Source organism: Quercus suber, unplaced genomic scaffold (assembly GCF_002906115.3).
Source record: "Quercus suber isolate HL8 unplaced genomic scaffold, Cork oak 2.0 scaffold_454, whole genome shotgun sequence".
Taxonomy (NCBI): Eukaryota; Viridiplantae; Streptophyta; class Magnoliopsida; order Fagales; family Fagaceae; genus Quercus; species Quercus suber.
In genome coordinates, this window is record NW_027069905.1 from 596,142 (window position 1) to 614,688 (window position 18,547).

Here is an 18,547-nt window from a genome sequence, read left to right on the forward strand (position 1 = left end):
CACCCGTGCAATTTAGGTGAAGAGATGAGTGCACCAATTAAAGCATGCACCCAATGACTAGAAAGAAACATCATGAGAGAGAGAGAGAGAGAGTGTGTATCTGATGACAATGCCTGCATCGTTAGCCAAACTCAGTCTGAGAGTTAAGCTGTAGTTTAAGGCCTAATCTAATGGGCCTGCATCATTAACCTAACTAAGTCTGAGAGTTAAGCTGTAGTTTAAGGCCTGGCCTATTGGGTCACCATATACAAAGAATATAATAACTCATATGTTTTTATCTGTCACATAGTAACCATTGACAATAATTCCCAAATTATAAAAATGGAACAGTATGGAAGTCTTTAGGATTACAGAGGACATTTTCTTCTTGTTTTTATTTGTAAAAATCCCTTTATTAATCACGTGCTCAAATAACACAATATCTAGTTCCAATACAAAATCCAATAAAAAAAAGAAAAACAAAACAACAACACAATGAAAGAAAGCCGTAACTGTAACTCAAACTGTATATAACGCCTATCCGGCTATGCCTCTTCTTCCCTAAAAAAGAAAAGCAATAGCAATGGACATTAAAGAGACAAAGAAACTAGCAAAGACCCCAGTTGATGAAGAACTAGGAGGAGGTGGTGAAGTCATAGTGGATGGACCTTCAACCTTATCAGGAGATGGCGTAGGAGATGGGCTGCAAGCAGCAGGGGTAGTTGATGTGGGAGTAGGGGTGGTAGGAGTAGTAGGAGTGTTGGTGGAGGGTGGAGTGGCGCCCGGAGAGCTCGAGACAGTGATGGCTAGCTTCTGACCTGCAAGGCAGTGCCTGCCGACGGTGCATATGTAGTAGTGACTGCCAGCAGCCTCGAGAGTCACATTAGCAGGGCCAGTTGTGATGGTGTTGCCAATAGGGTTGGCACTGCTGCAAGCGTCGTAGGATTCTTTTGGTACTTTAAGGACATCGTGCTCGTTGGTGGTGAAGTTGAACGCTGCAACACATGATAGTTAATATGATGGAAAATGCATTAGATATATTGATATAGTACTTAAATTAATAATTGAGTTCCTGATAGGAGGATGATGCACATCGATTTGTTATCTTTTAGTGTGTATAATATTATTAGAGAAATAAAATTCGATGATCTACATTCTGTAGTTGTTTTTTTAAAATTAATTGTGTACAAACACGTTTATAGCTACTTGATTTTACAGATAAACATAGCAAAGAGCATATCTAATATGGTTGGAAGTTTGGACTAGGTTCCAACACAAAAGTACGTCTTAAGTAGAAGACATTAATGTTATTTGAAGAATAAATGTCCCTAAGCAGTTGGTAGCGATGATGAAAAAGAATAGATAAAAAATTAGAAGTAAAGAAAAATGAAAAAGTGTGAGAGAAGAGATAGAAAATCGTACTTAAAATATCACCAACCACGAACTGCTTGCTAGCAGCCCAAGTCTGATATGCCTGGGCACCACCTTGTGGAATGGTCCAACCAATGTTATCTCCCACAACATGCACTGTTTGTGCTGTCGTGCATTGTAAAAGAACTGCAGCAACAACACCAAGAACAACCACAACACTCATAAGCTTTTCCATTCTCTCTTTCTCTATCTCTCTAAACAATGTCAATATGTATATGCTCTTGTATGCCCTTGATACAATCTAAGTTCTCAATGTATTATTGTATATGTCTTCGATGACAATGTGAAGTTGCATGTAGACTATATATAGACTTAAGACATGGCCTTAACGGGGAAGCATCACTCGACCAAGCACCGATTAATTAGACTTTTTTTTTTTTTTTTTTGATAAACGATTAATTAGACTTTAGACTAAGCTAATTCATAATTTAAATGCCGGTCCCTTTTGTTCATTTTATTACTTGGTCATAGGTCCATTATGTACGTACATTTATGAATCCATCTGTTGACCTCAACCCCAAAGTAGAAAGTTTGCAGATTTGATTTGAAAAGTCTTACATTTCTTTGGACCATACAGACATTCAATAAGGTTAGACTTTCTCTTAGTTGGACACTTGGACCCCGTCCTACCAAATCACACGCAAGTTCATAATATTCATTGAAACTAGCTCACATCATTCATGTCTTAATATAGCATTAATAATATTGAAAGACTTAATAGGCTATAATATAGCCTATTAATATTTAGTCTTTCAATGTTGATTCTCCAAAAAAAGAAAAAATAAAAAACAAAAAGTTCTTTCAATGTTATTCTCAACCCCCCCCCCCCCCCAAAAAAAAAGTCTTTCAAAATGCATAATATTCATCTATCAAAAAAAAAAAAAAGGTATCATGCATATATTCATATACATGTGCAAGTAATTGCCAAAACCTGTTTTTAGTCCTGCAGCATGTGTATCTCCTCTTTTGATTGATAAATTACATGTGCACCCATTTAGTTTTGAACCTATGACCTTGCCCTCCATCTTATTATTATGTGAAAAGGAAGTGCAGTAGACCTATAGCTCATTGGCAGCTGCATGAGCATCTCTCAAGTGTATGGCTTTCTTCAAGATTGCTACCTTAGTTTGTCACTTCTCTAATGAGATCAGGTCACATTGAGAGTAGTTGATGTTTTCTATACAGAAAGCAAGTGGTTGAGATATTCACCAAAAAATAAAAGGGTTTGTGCCACTGAACATTTCTGCATAGTTGCAGTGTCTGTGTATTGTGCTTTGATGGAGTTTGATCGTGACATAAAGAATCATTTTGGAATAGAGTGGAGCAGAACCCTGTCCTAAAATGTTTTTTATTTTATTTTAAATTTAACCTGTGATTTACATGTTTGCTATTGCAAGTCCTTAACCATGGTCTAGAATGTACGACCGCGAGTGGGATGATGATAAGAGGAGAGTTGAACAAAAGCGGAGACATCGAAAATGATTTTTGAAAGGCGAGTGGGATGATGCAAATGCTGAACAAAAGTAGAGGCAGGGAAAGTAATTTTTGAAGAGTGAAACGCCAAAGTGCTCATTTAAGGCTTCTTCATTTCTTCCAGTTGATAGTACCGAATTTATATTTATTGCATCCTTGTTCTCCACTGGATGGTTATTTGTGCTAGATATTCTATTTTAGTTACAAAATTTTGTTGGCTCCATGAATTAAGAATGGTAATTAGTTCATATCATATGTATAATATTGTAAATAAATGTATTTTACCAAATTTTATTTCTTTCATGTTCCTACAGAGTATTGCCAGAAATGTAAAGAAACAGTTTTGAATGACATTTTGTCTTCATGTTCATTTCTACTTCAAAAAAGGATTCACAGGATCGGCACTGCAACCTATGTTTTTAAAGAGTTTGTGCATAACTAGGTGAAGGTCAAGCATTCGAGTCTGTCAGAAAAGCTTATTTTCTTAACATATCATAAGATTAAAGAAGGGTGAGGTCTATGATCAAAGTAAAATTTTAATCTTTTAACCAGGAATGCGTGAAGATCTCGAGGTTTTGCTTTTGGAGTATATACTGAGAGGTTTATCAGATTGCTAGCAATGTATTTATTTTATTATTTATTTCAACTATTTTAGATTTAGTTGTATGCTGAACTCTTTGTGTTTCTCTTGCTTTTCTTTTATTAATAATGTTCTCTTCTTACTAATTAAAAAAAAAAAGATTTAGTTGTATGTATTTTCATTATGTTTATGTAGGCAATCAAAGAATGCTTTGTATGAACGAATGTCAATCCTCAGTGCCGTAGGATGTGCTGAAGATATGCATCTATAGTAGTTGATACAGAAGCACAAGGAGAAGCAGCAATTAGCCAACTATCCCATGGAGTGGATTCTTTTTCACAGCATGAGTCCCATCCAGCTTTAGGGAATTTAGTTCCATGGAGTGGTGGGAGATACCCCTCTAAAGAGAAATAGGGTCTTTTATTTTAAATCCTCAAATAGTTTTGAGACATGAAACACAGAAATTCTAATTCCATCCAATACCTAGCTAATTATGGCCTCATAGGCTGATTCATTACTTAGAGAAGGATAAAACAACGGCATTACCCTGCAACATTAGTCCATTGACTCCCAATATTCTTGAACATCATGCTTCCACGGATGATTTTAGTGTTGTTTCCAACCTTCCAATGCCATTGTTGTACGGAAATAATCCATGATAACTTGGCACATTATAGGGTTGACAGAAAGGATTAAGAGCATTTGGGTTGTGTATCTGCATTTTCCATGACACATTCTTGTCGTCTCCTTGACCGTTTCTCTTACAATGATCATATTCATACTCATTCCCATACCCATAATAATGCTCTGTATGGTTTAGGAAGAGGAAGCTTTGAGCTTTAGAAGCGCATGACTGATTCGAGGAAGCTTCTAAAAGGGCCTCCCCCCCAACATTTTCACCATCATCAAACGTAATCAACGGCTCCATCTCTTTCTCACAATTTCTTACCAATGCATTATCTTCTTCAAAGGTTTCCCACTTGCCAACAATATCCTCCTTTGGGACTAAGGCTACCTGTCTGTCACCATCTTCCGTTATAGTCCACTCATCGGATGATGACCGTGATGTGGCAGGTGATGGTGATGATGATGAGTCAGTCATCTGCCACATTCCATTGAGGAAAGTCTCTAGAGCTTGGATTTGTATCCGCGGAATCTGATCAACAAAGGGGTGCTCATAAGATCCACATAGTCCCATACTCTTACACCAATCGTAAAACTCACTAAGCTGGTTTGCTTGGACTGCTGCTTTCTTGTAGACACCAAAAGCTGATATAAAACTACGGTATGGCATGTGGAAAAGATTGTCCAACACTGCAACAATCTCCCTTCGGAACATTCTGTAACAAATGAAACTATCGCGAATAATATGTTTCATAGCTGACCGGACAATGAAGCTTCGTGCTGCCAACCCTGTAGGCCTGCAGTCCATTACACGATCAATCAAACTCTGGAGCTCAGGCAAAATTTGAAGCATTCTTCCAACTTCCTTCATCTTTTCAGGTAAAGTTTCGGGAACTACTTCATCATCTTGATAATCTTTCGCGTTCTTGTCAAGGACAAAGCAATTGAGAACTTCGTCTAGTAGTTGAGCGTAAGATCTGATAAAAGCAGTGTAGTCATCAGAGGCAAAAGACGAATCATCCCGGAAGTGACATGGATAGAGAGTGATCAAGCCGTTGGTTCGAGTCCAAAGTATCTCTGATCGAAATGGGCAATCATCGGGGACTGACCTGAGCAGTCTGTGAAGGAGAAGTAGACATTTGAGAGCAACACGCCAGCACCGAGTCTTTGGAAAAACGGTGAGTAAAACCGAGTGAAAACTCTCGGAATGGAGAAATGGAGAAGATCTTCAAGAGCTCATGAATGTATTTTTCGGGTAAGGGTAAGTCGTCTGGAGCTGTGGCTTTTATGATGATTAACTCAACGTCGCAAAAGCCAGTTACCGTAGCAATCTTAGCGTAACTCACGTGGCTGTGCTCTCTTAGAGCTGTGAAAACCTGCCGGAATCGCCTCATCATGTTGCCTCTGAGACGAGAGAGAGAGAGAGAGAGAGAGACAGACTAATTGGTGACGGCTAGAGTGATTGTTTCGAAATAGAAGCATGAAAATTGTCGATATTAACAATATATGACTGTATATTCTATTGATAAACGCTGAATCGTTGGGAGCATCGAAGCTACTACAAGAAAGTTATTTGTGTTTACCGAAAGCCAGAACTCGTTGTTGTCATTTCTGTCGGATGAACTTGACATTGCATAGCACCTAGTCTTTTTTGTGGCTGTCTCACACAAATAAGGCTACAGCTATAGATCAACATCATTATCCCCTAGTTGGAAAGCCTGGGATTTGGATGCTACGCCCATTGCACAAATATTCCATTTTAAACTTGGGATATTTAATAAGTAAAAATATTACATGGCAAGTTGTGTCATATGTAATAAATATTTTTCATTTTAAAATTTGAATATATTATAAGGAAAGAGAAAAAAAAATACATAGCAAATTTTGACATATGTGGAGTTCGATACTTTGAATAAGATATATGAGATTCGATACTTACTTACACCAAAAATTAATTAGTATCTTGATATGATGATAAAGAGTAATTATTATAAGCCAGAGGCATAAGTTGAAACTATCTCTAACAAAAATGTAAGTAGTTGTTGTTGTTGTTTTTTATTTTTTATTTTATTTATTTATTTTTTAATTCTAGATATTTTATAAGAATGGTAAAAAGAATACATAACAAGTTGTGATTGGTGAAGTATAAAACATAACACAAAAGGCGGGACAAAGAATTTGTATTCTTCTTGTATTATGCAAGTACCACATTATGTGAAATGTAAAATTGATAGGGTGTTTTTAAAAAACTCTTTTTTACTTTTTTATCTTATCAAAATTTATATTTTATATACAATAGTTGTTGTTGTTGTTGTTGTTGTTGTTTTTTTTTTTTTTTTTTTTTTTTTAAACTTTGGATATTTTATAAGAATGGTAAAAAGAATACATAACAAGTTGTGATTGGTGAAGTATAAAACATAACACAAAAGGCGGGACAAAGAATTTGTATTCTTCTTGTATTATGCAAGTACCACATTATGTGAAATGTAAAATTGATAGGGTGTTTTTAAAAAACTCTTTTTTACTTTTTTATCTTATCAAAATTTATATTTTATATACACTAGTATGTGACCCCGTGCTACCGCACGAGACTGGTTAATTGTAATGACATTATTGGCCAATTTTTTTGTTATCACACGGATGATAGAATTAAATCAAACAATGAAAAATATATATTGCATTTTATTATTTAAGTAATGTTTTTTTTTTTTTTTTTTTTTTTGTTTATCATACATAGGATAGCATTAGATAAAACAATGAATAAAAAAAAAATATTGCATTTTATTATTTAAGTGATGCTACAGTGAAGGAAAAAGAGAATATTGCATTTTATTATTTAAAACATATAAAGGGACATTAAAAAATAAAAACTTATCATTGAGCTTGGAATCTTCTTGGAGACACCAATAAAGCGCTAATGTATGAGAGTGTGAAGTAAAGAAGAGTGAGATTGAACATTGTGTTAAAACCCGGCCTTACTCTAAGAATCCGTAAGGAGGAGGAGAGGGTAGTGTGTGGATCTAGTTGGTAGAGGTTGAGAGAGGAGGAGACATGAGATGACGATATGGAATTAGGAGGAGATGATGTTTTACTTTTATAGTATTTCTCGTTGGACTCCTTGGTTCTGGTGGTGAAATTAGAAGAGTTCTAGATTCTATTGAGATCACCCATAAAAGTGTGCAGGTGAGATGTTCTTTCTTAGGCCAATGAGTATTATCATTGTGGTTTTCTTGGCTTCCGTATTAAATGTTAATGCATCATTTATTTGGGTACAAAAATTAGAAAATTTAGATAAGATACATGACACAAAATTGGTGTCCAATTTATAATCTCCATAAAAGTGTGCAAGTAAGATGTTCTTGCTTAGGTTAATGAGCATTATTATTGTGGTTTTCTTGACTTCCGTGTTAAATGTTAAAGGTATGTGAACCTGACGTCGTAATTTTTATAATTTATATTTATAAAATGACAAGTAATGTAACAAGAACGTATTTGAAAGTTTAGGGGTTGAGAGCTTTAACAGGGCGCATTCATGATAATTGGTAATGGTCTGTTTGGATTGAGGGGAAGGGAGAGAGAGTAAAGTAGATTTGATCCAAAATTAGCTTATTTTTAGCCAACTTTACTCTACTCCCTCAACTCTCTCTCTCCTTCCCCTCCCAATCCAAACGGGCCCTAAATGAATGTGGTGAGACATGAGTAAAATCAATTTTAGGAACTTCTTGTGAAGAGATTTGGCAAAATATTGGTTCTCAACAAGTTTGTTATCACTTTCTTGTGGCTGTAGTGTTGGAGAGAGATAATTTAGCAAAATAAAAATCAAATTTTGTGGTAATTGATTTTACTCCGAAATTAGACAAGAAGGCAAAACTAGTTATCAGGTGTAGTTACTCCATTTTGAGGTTAGTTTTAGTCAGTTTGGGTGCAATTGTTTGGTTTGAACACAATCCAAACGGGCCCTAAATGAATGTGGTGAGACATGAGTAAAATCAATTTTAGGAACTTCTTGTGAAGAGATTTGGCAAAATATTGGTTCTCAACAAGTTTGTTATCACTTTCTTGTGGCTGTAGTGTTGGAGAGAGATAATTTAGCAAAATAAAAATCAAATTTTGTGGTAATTGATTTTACTCCGAAATTAGACAAGAAGGCAAAACTAGTTATCAGGTGTAGTTACTCCATTTTGAGGTTAGTTTTAGTCAGTTTGGGTGCAATTGTTTGGTTTGAACGGTTTGGTGGACACTCCTGTTTACTGTCCATTGTTCAATCTTTAACTTTTTTTTTTTTAATAAAAAAAAAAAAAGAAAAACAAAGAGAAAAAGTCCCAAATACACTTGCCTAAAGTCCTAGAAAAAGCCCAATTGGTTCATTCTTTTTATTTTTTTTATAAATTAGCAAAAGCGAATGATAAAACGATGATATCAAAAATTGAAGTCATATTATTAGATGGATAAGGGTTAGCTCTAGTACTCCAGTTCATTGGAACCGACATGATGTGGACACGTGACAAAAATTGAACACATGTTTGTATTATGTTAGCTCCTGTGCACTAGAGCTAACTTGTGTCCTTATTATATAGGTTGCAGCAACCATACTCTTTTTTCAAGTTTGAGCTAACATGTAGTGTGCAAACATGGAATATATGAAATAACTTATTGATAGAAAAGTTCAGCTCCAAATATGTTTAGAATTATATTGCTCCAACTTATTAGGTATTAATTGAAGAGACTATTTATACATAGTTTTAGTCAAATTTTTTTTTTCAATGAGTCATGTAACTTATTTAAATAATAGACATAAATAGTGTTATAATTTGTTATGTAATGGATTGAAAATGATAACTCAAAAATTTGTCCTTGTCGATACCGATGGTGAAAATCTCTCATTACTTTCATCTCTCACAAAAGCCGAGTAATTTGGCTGGATAAAGTAGTTCTAGGACAAATTTTTTTTACTACAACTTTGACACAATATAATTTTGATGGAGCAGACTGTGAGTGACTGTTTATCACTTTCACATAAACTAGCCATGTTTTTCTACCATTTACACTTTGTTATATTACAATTGTGAGAAAAAAAAAAGTTTTCTGACTGGATATTAATTCAAACATGAGTTTATGGGCAACTATATGATATATATATTATTCAAACATGAGTTTATGGGCACTATATGGTATGGGGAGTTTTTTTTGGAGGAAACGAGGACAGAAAAAAAAAAAAAATTGTATTGTAGAATTTTTTTTTTTTTTTTTATGAGAATTGTATGGTAGGTATGGTAGAAGTTGGGAAAGGTACGTGAACATGATGCGGTAATTATTATTATAACTAAGTCTTTACATTTATCATTCTAAAAAAAAAAGGTCTTTATATTTATGAAATGAAAACTCACGTGACATATATTAGAAAGTTTAGGCGTTGAGAACCTTAATGGAATTCATTATGATCGGTAAATGCATGGGGTGGAGAAATGAAATGAGTATCTAAAATCAATTTTAGGAAGTTCTTGTGAATATGGTATAAGATATAGAAAAAATGGAAAATTAACGGTCGAAAAATTTCAACATTCAAAATCTTAAAAAAAAAAAAAAAAAAAAAAAGAGGATGAAAAGCAAATGTTTCTATGCAGGGGGCGGAGCTACATGGTTGGACACCCCCCCCCCCCCCCCCCCCTCTCCCTCTCTAAAAATTTGTAAAATATATTGCTACATATAAATATTTAAAATTTTGATAATTAGTCTACAAAATGGGCGGAGCTACATGGTTGGACCCCCCCCCCCCTCTCTAAAAATTTGTAAAATATATTGCTATATATAAATATTTAAAATTTTGATAATTAGTCTACAAAAATGGGACTTGGCCCTTTCAAATATTTGAGATAGTCCAATGATACTCTTAAAAAAATTGTCCAATTGGTCTAGTAATTATGGTGTGTTTTTTTTTCCTCACATTCATTTTTTACTGTAAAATGTGTTTTTGTGTTTGTTAAAGTTTTTGATTATTCATGTTTTTGAATATTTCATTAGTTCGATTGAAAATTTTTTACTCACTTTGGTAGACAATTTGGTACGTAACTTATATTAAAAATAAAAATTTTATGGTATTAAATATTAGCATTGATATATCATATTGAATAGGCTATAATAGATACGGAAGTGGAAGCATACAGTATAGAACATAAGACACACGAGGGTTACGTGGTTTAAATTAGCAGGCCTATGTTCATGGAAGAAACCCTAAAAGGCTACATTTTTAATATATGAGTGTAGTAAAAATCTTGTGTTACAATGAACAATAACATGAGTATATACAGTAGGATAAACCCTAAACTAATAGGCTTCTAGTATAAGTAGAAGACTTGACTTGCACACATAGAAGTATTGGGCTTGGGCCTATGCTATTGGGTTAATATATCTCGAATATAAGAATTCACTATGGAGGATACTAAGTTATGTGTGTGTATAGATGTCTATATTTATACATGTGTATGAAAGTTTGTATAGGCTAATAAATTGGCCTCCAAACAAAAATTTCTAGCTACACCCTTGTTTCTATTGCATAAAGAAGCATATTCTACTGTGGAACTCTTTTCAGAATGTCAAAAGGTGCTGTTTTGATATCTGAAGACTAATCTAACAATGAGTTTTGTGATGTCATAAAATGATCAAAATTATGGATGTTAAGTACTACTCTTTGTTCCCTTCTTTTGTGATTATTCTTGAATTTGAAGTTGGTTATACTGTATGATGACACTTTTACTGTTTTCCAATGCAAAAGTTTGCTAAGTATACTGTGTTTTGTGTTGATTTTTTCTTGAATTGAAATTTCATTTTAATGTACTTTGTTTTATTATTACCAAAAACAAAGAAAAATGTGCTTTTCAATTGTAAACAAAAAGAGAACTAGATCTGAATGTTTCAGTTTTGTTTCTGGTCCTGGTATAGATCGACAATGTGGCCGAGATTAAGTGGCTTTCATAATTCGTTGACGTTCAAGAACTTTGTTCTGAATTAAAGGAGTGAATTGAAGCACTGTGTTGTCAATTTTTGGCTTATGCATAAGATGTGGCAAATGTGGGGTTGGTTTGGGTTCGTGTTGGGTCAATCGGGTTGTGGGTCAAAATGAGTTGAGGTAAAAAACAGGTCATTTTAAGTGGGTTAAGAATGGGTTAGGTCAATTGAGTTGAGGGTCGAGTCGGGTCTGGTCTAGTAATTTTTTTTTTTTTCACATGAATTTTTTTTTTAAGAAAAAAAAAATTTTATTTGTCATTTGGAAAGTAATGTAGAAAATTACTTGATGTAAAATATATCACTTTGAATTCACTACTCATATCAAGAATGAGCTTAGCTATACATATTAATACTTGTTCAATAATTTTAAAATAATACAAATTCCAACATTACTAACCAAAACAAAATAGCACAAAAGATAATTAAAACAAACACACAAGTTTCATTTCTACACAATATCAATATCCCAAAACATAAAACAAAATTACAAATGCCTTATTGGATAACTAATTTGACAAAGAATAAAAACAAATAAAAAATTTACAATCTTGAAAACTAATTTTATAATCTAATATCAATTGTAGTTGACACTCTATTTCAATTTGAGAATATACATCAAAGTTTGATTGTTTACTTATTTATATATGATCTCTTTTATGAATATCATGTCATTGTTAAGTAAGGCACACTCAAGGAAATATCTTAATTTATTTAAAAAACTATTTATTTTGAACATGAATATCTAAAAAAATAGGACAAAGCATGCATAATTTATCCTAATTTCATTGATATACTTTGGTTTCACTCTTTTCACACTTATGATTATTTCTCATTCATGTCTATAATTTTAAATATATATTTTTAACTCTGCTATAATTAGATTATCTTAGTGTGTAATTTGTTATTTGATATTTAAAAATCTTTGCTCATTACAAAATGCCTTAACCATTTATCTTTCAATTGATTTGCATGCAAATATGTAAATGTCTCAATTGTTTACTTAAAGCCATTGTATCTAAATGATGTTAAATATATATTTTTGAATAAATGTCTCAAGTTTTTCCTTAAAGCCATTGTTTCTAAATGATGTTAAATATATATATTTGAATGGAATTATCCAAAATGTGTTAATAAATTGATTTTTTTAATATTAATATTAATAATGTCCATTATATATGGCTAATTGAGTTTGACTTGTGTACTATAAAGCTCACAACAAACAATTTAACCAATAATGTCTTAATTTTATTATTATTATTTTTACTAAACAAAAATTTTAAAAATTGGCTGGGCCATGGGTCAGGTTGACCTGCAAAAATGATTCGAGTCACAGGTAAGTTTGTTTTTGCTATGGGTCAAAATATTTGGGATCGAGTTGGGAATTTTCGAGTCGAGTCAAGTTAGGTCAGCAAATTTTGACTCGTTTTACCATGTCTAGCATATCCTTAGGGTGTTATACATACATGTCTAGCATATCCTTAGGGTGTTATACATACATATATTAGTATATAATTTGAGATGCGGTGGAAAATTATGATATGGGGTAGGGTTGTCCACGGGTTGGTTTTGGACCCAGCCTAGACTTGACCCACCGGTGTTGGGTGGAAGGTGAAGGGACTCGAAATCGACCGTCAGCATCAATTGGTCGAATCGGTTTCAAGTTCGGATGATGTTTGGGTTGGTTTGGTTGGTGGAGAGAGTCACCGAAGCCTATAAATGTCACAGAAATTTGCACTCGACTCGCGAGAATCTGCAAAAACTAACTAGATTTGCACCAAAAATCTCCAAAATTTGCACCAAAATCATCAAAATCTACTGGGATTTGGCCAAATCTGGCTAAATCTCACCAAATATGGTTGAGATCTCGTCGGATCTCCTCGAATCTAAGCTTACTCTTACCAAATATGATCAAGATCTCGTCGGATCTCCTCAAATCTAAGCTAGATCTTGTCGGAGTTGGCTAGATTTGTATATAACATTGGTCGGGTCGGGTGGCTCGGGTTTTGGAGAAGAAAACCTGCCACTCAACCCGCTGGCGTTGGGTCTGGGGCATAGAAACCCATCAACGACTGATGAGAGTGTCGGTTTGGGTTGAAATCGGGTGAGAATCAGGCAATTTGGTCAGTCTAGTCGGTGTGGGTTGGGTCTGGACACCCCGAATATTGGGTATGAAGTCCTATTGATCACACGTGTATTCATGATCAAGTACCAGGTGTGGTTGGCAATTTTTCTTTTAGGATTTTGTAGTGGGTTTTTTATGTTGTGGCTTTTAAAAATTTGTTGAATTCTGTATTTTCAAGTTGTTCATGCAATATATTAGGTTAGACTAGTAATGTTCATGATTCTAAAAAAAAAAAAAAGACTACCGTATATTATTTTCAAGTTTCTATCGTTTCAATAAATAAAAAAAAGCAATGAATTTTCCTAAAAAATGTTGATATGTGGTCGAGGACAATGATAAAAGAGAAAATCATGAGAGTGTATTTTTGGGTGAATGCGATAAAAATAAACTTGAAATGCAAATGAATTTCGATAAAGAAATGAGTATGCTATAAAGACAGGGTTTAACATTCTGTAAGGTTAGACGATTGTTTAATGATGTTAGGCAACAAGGAATTTGTGTGCTCCAAAGAAGGTTTTAAAGATTTTGAAGTTCTTATAAATCATAAAAAGTTTAATTTAATCATTTAAATACAAGACCAAGTTATTGTGTTATGATCCAATTTGAAGTAAAGAGTGATATTTGGAATGTTTAAATACTTTAATGATAAACGCAATCATGAATTTGCAAATCAAAAAGAATTTTGCAATTTTTTTTTTTTGAGTAAAAAGAATTTTGCAATTTAAAATCAAGAAAGAGGGTGCTAATTAATAATTGGGAGTATAATTGGTACAATAGTTAGAGCAAACATAAAAGCAAGCCATACTTACATTTATTAAAGAAATTTGGGGGCATAAGTAATGTTGGGTTCACTCAACGAGATTATTATCTCATTCACTAGCGCACTATAAGGAAAAAAAAAAATGATTGAAAGTAAGTGCTGCGCAAAGTGTTTATAATCATTTAAAAAAGATGATTAAAAAAGAGGAGTGTTATGTTCACAATATTTTTAAAACACTTTCATAGTAAAATTATAAGTGATAAGTTGTTATTGTCTCTAATCTGAATCCATAACTTAAATTACCTTTTTACTCGCCCATAATAATTAATAATAACCTGCCACTAGGATTTATTGTGAACATGTGAAAATGTTGTGAACATAGTATTTCTTTTAAAAAATAGATCCAACTTTTTTTATAATCTTTCTAAAAAAAATATTATAATAAATAAAAATTTGCTAAGATAATAGAATAACAAAAGTTTTTTTTTTTTTGAGGGAAAGATGGTTGATCCGTAGATCAATTAGTTTATGACTTTTTGGGGGAATGTTATTATTGAACAATTATTGAATCATTAAGTACAACTTAATTTGCGCACAAATTGTGGGGACTAGCCATAATTGAACAATATTTTATTTGGTTGAGTTTCCTTAAGAATAATGCTAGATGTAGGGGTGTTAGGCCTATATATATATATATATATATATCTATGTAAATATTGGGCCGGGGGACCTACTTCGAGAACATGAAGTAGTTGGAGGAGGGGTGAACATTATCATGAGAGTCCGTGTTAGTAGGTGAAGATATTAGTTTTGATCATAAGGGTCCACGAGGGTAGTTTGAGGATGAATGCCTCCTCAGCTGAGCAGAGTTGAGGTCCAAAGGGGTGATTTGCCATCCAGGGCAACGTTCTAGGAAATTCTATTGACACGGATAAGTATCATAGAAGTGTAGGATAGAGGGAAGTCCTAAAATATCTAAATAGAAAGTTGTTACCACCGCATTGAATGCTCTGTAACTAACTCTCTGGTTGCATTAATGAAGAAGTGATACTTGAACAGTAATTTTCAGTTTTACAGCTACGCTCAAAGATTTCAGGAAGGTGCTGATGGGATAAGTATCAACACCAGCAATCTAAATCTACACGTGGAAGGTGGAAATGAAAGAAAGAAGAGAGTATAAAATAGAGAGGAGTCCCTGAGGAAGAGGGATCAAGAAATTAAGAGAAAAACACGGTAGCAGTCAAGAGTTGAATTTGTAATCAAACTTGAGAGAAATATATAAGAATTGATCTCCTCGGATTGTGCCGATGACGATTTTCTTTAGATTAAACGAGTCTATTTTCATTTTCTTGTCATTTAGATCTACTTTACTTGTTGTTTAACTTGTTAAAACCCAGTTTTCCAACCCACTTTCTACAAATTCATTGTATTGGGTTTTTTGGGTCTAAACCTATCCATCCATTGGGCTAGGGACTCAAATTGTGTCCTTACACTAGAGATACAAAATATTTTACAAAAAATATTACAAATTGCTGATATAGTGAGCAATTATTAGTAAATAAAAAAAATAATGTTAATGGTGGGTTTAGATAAAAACCAATAAGAAGTTAGTCACATCAATATTTTTAGCTTATTCAAACTATTTTACAAAGTTTTTTACAAATTGCTAATGTGGTGAGTGATTATTGGTAAATGAAAAAATGATATTAATGGTGGGCTTAAATGAAAATTAATAAGAGATTGACCACATCAATATTTTGTAAAAATATTGTAAAATAGTTTGTGACTGTAGCATAGACATGGCAAAACGGGCGGGCTGGGTTAATCAGATTGCGGGTCAAATGGGTTGCGAGTAAAAAAGTGTCATTTTAAGCAGGTTAAAAATGGGTTCGAGCTGCGGGTTGGGTTGAATCGTATTTTTCACATGAATTTTTTTTTTAATAAAGAAAACAACTTGTATTTGCCATTTGAAAAGCCATGCAATTAATTACTTGATGTAAAATGCATTATTTTGAATTCACCTCTTATATCGAGAATGAATTCAGTTAAACTTATTAATACTTATTCAATAATTTTAAAATTATACAAATCCCAACATTACTAACTAAAACAAATAAACAAGTTTTATTTCTTTGGATAACTCATTTGACAAAGAATAAAAACATATAAGAAATTTACAATCTTGAAATTAACTTTATAATCTATTATCAATTGTGGTTGACACTCTATTTCAATTTTAGAATATACATTAAAGTTTGATTGTTTACTTTTTATACATGGTCTCTTTATGAATATCATATCAATGTTAAGCAACACATACTCTAAGAAATATCATAATTGATTTTGAAAAGCTATTTATTTTGGACATAAATTGTTAAAAAAAAGGTCTAAGCATTCATAATTTATGCTAATTTGATACTTTGGCTTCACTATTTTCACACTTATGAATGTTTCACACACATGTCTACAATTTTAAATCTTTCTTTTTGACTCTATTGTAATTAGATTATCTTGGCATGTACTTTGCTATTTGATATCTAAAAATCTTTACTCATTACAGAATGCTCAACCATTCATCTTTCAATTCATTTGCATGCAGTTATGTAAATGTGTCAATTGTTTCCTTAAAGCTCACAACAAATAATTAAACTAATATTGTCTTAATTTTTTTTTTTAACAAAAAAAAAGGGTTTTAAAAAATGGTTTGGGTCATGGGTCGGGTCGGGTTAGAAAATTCTGACCCGTTTTGCCATGTCTACTGTAGCATTACTCTTTTCTTAATAGAAGAGATCATTTTTTTTTTTAAGAATCAAATACACACACAAAGGACTATAATTAAGTCGTCTGTTAGGTTGATTTAAGCTTTTTTAAGTGCAATAGAAGGTTTTTATATTATCAAGACTAATTAATGACAAATATTATTAAAGTAGATTTTTTAGAGTCCAATCTTGGTAGCTTGCCAACACATCGGGTTAATGGGTGGTCTAACTTGATACTGTTGAGGGCAGTAAGTTGCTCACAAGCCTAGTGCGGCTAGCAATGGGCTGGTTTTTCTACACATGGGCGCCTATTGGACTGACTCATTATCTTGGTTCATTAACTTGAAATTTCCTTGCCCACAACTCCCTAGCCCATTGGGCTAATAGGCAGCACAACTTGACAGGGCCAATATTATTAAGGCCTATGGGTGGGTAGCCTATGATCCCAATAAGGCAAGCTATAGGCTAGGTTTTTTGCCCATAGGCACCTATTGAGTCGACTCATTAGCTAGGCCCATATTTATAGCAATATTTGGGGGGAGGGAGATTGAACTTAAGCAATGAGAGAGGAATGCTTTAAGACTACACACCTAACTACTAGGGTTATGTTTAGTAACAATTTTTATTTTCTATTTTTAAAAACTTGTTTTTGGGAATATAAATTGTAAGGACTCAATTCAATTTAAACTGAGTGTTGGGTTTCAGCCCAATAAGCCCAAACAATAAATTTATAGAGAGTGGGCTGAAAGGCTTAGGCGCTGGCCGTTGATCACCATGGCCAAACTTATCTCAAAAAATGGCTAAGTGTTTTCTTACAAACGAGAGAATGCTCCTCGGCCTGTGGCCGAGGAGGCCTTCTTCTTTCTCCCCCCCTTCTCCTGGGGTTACTAACTCTTCTTTTATAGTTTTCATCTTCCTATCTCCTGCTTCCATCTGTTGATCATCTATTCGCTTTTCTTCTGGTTGTCCGTCCCATCAGAGGCCTTATCGGTACTCAAGTGGCTCGCTCTAACCAACGTTATCCTGTCAAAGGGTTACCTCCCCATTAATGCGGCCAGGGGGGTTAGTTGAGTGCATTCAATGCGATAGTGACAACTTACTTTGGGGTTAAACTCTCCCTAAAACCACCCTTGTCAGGCCGAGGACAAGGTATCCTCGGCCTGACCCTAGGAAAGTAGGCTTTCCCCCCCCCTTCTCCTCAGAAATAGCTTGCACTCCTCGGCATGGGCCTTGGGCTTGCTATATGATGGGCCGAGGTTATCAGGCCCACGGGCCCCACAATAGCCCCTCAAAACTCTGCTGCACGTTCCCTCGAACGGGGAGGAGGGTTTTGATACATGCGGACTCACTGGACGAATGGCCTCACTTCAGTTTATACTGATGCTGGCGGCTTCTTGACTGCCCGATGCGCGTTTTTAGCATTTCGAGACTTATTAAGTGCCCTCATTAAAGTATGGCGGCACCACGTTTCCCGCTTTCGACGGCATGATCTTTTGCTTTTATGAGCAAGCGGTTTCATTTGGGGAAATTAAGGGAGAGTATAAATACCTGTTTGAGTCGCCTGATTTCATCATTTTCGCGCTTATAATTATTGATGCACGCAGTTTGACTCTGGTTCGACTGGCATACTGTCTGAAGGGTATCGTCATACTTTTGTAAGTTTTCTTTTTCTAGTAGCCCCAAATTTCCTTGATTTCATTCTTCCTTTTCTCTTTTAGAGCTTTTAGTTGTCTTTGGGGAATGGGTAAGTTTAAGAAGTTGGTCGAGTCCGAGGAGATGATGAACAAATTCATGGCTAAGTATGGGATACCCAA

At 34.1% G+C, this 18,547-nt stretch overlaps 1 protein-coding gene, 1 long non-coding RNA gene and 1 pseudogene across 2 annotated transcripts; 1 reads left to right on the forward strand and 2 right to left on the reverse strand.

The window, feature by feature from the left end:
- Positions 1-320: 320 nt before the first annotated feature.
- LOC112031809 (cucumber peeling cupredoxin) lies at positions 321-1,681 on the reverse strand. Its single transcript, XM_024064510.2, has 2 exons — positions 1,402-1,681; positions 321-974 (listed from the first exon to the last, which is right to left on the reverse strand). The coding sequence occupies exons 1-2, from the start codon at positions 1,583-1,585 to the stop codon at positions 541-543; spliced, it is 618 nt and encodes a 205-aa protein (XP_023920278.1). The 5' UTR covers positions 1,586-1,681; the 3' UTR covers positions 321-540.
- A 586-nt stretch (positions 1,682-2,267) lies between these two features.
- Positions 2,268-3,543, forward strand: LOC136062801 (uncharacterized). Its single transcript, XR_010624506.1, has 2 exons — positions 2,268-3,325; positions 3,436-3,543. It is a non-coding gene; the product is annotated as an uncharacterized LOC136062801 (long non-coding RNA).
- A 341-nt stretch (positions 3,544-3,884) lies between these two features.
- Positions 3,885-5,573, reverse strand: LOC111987539 (putative clathrin assembly protein At2g25430; annotated as a pseudogene).
- Positions 5,574-18,547: the final 12,974 nt, after the last annotated feature.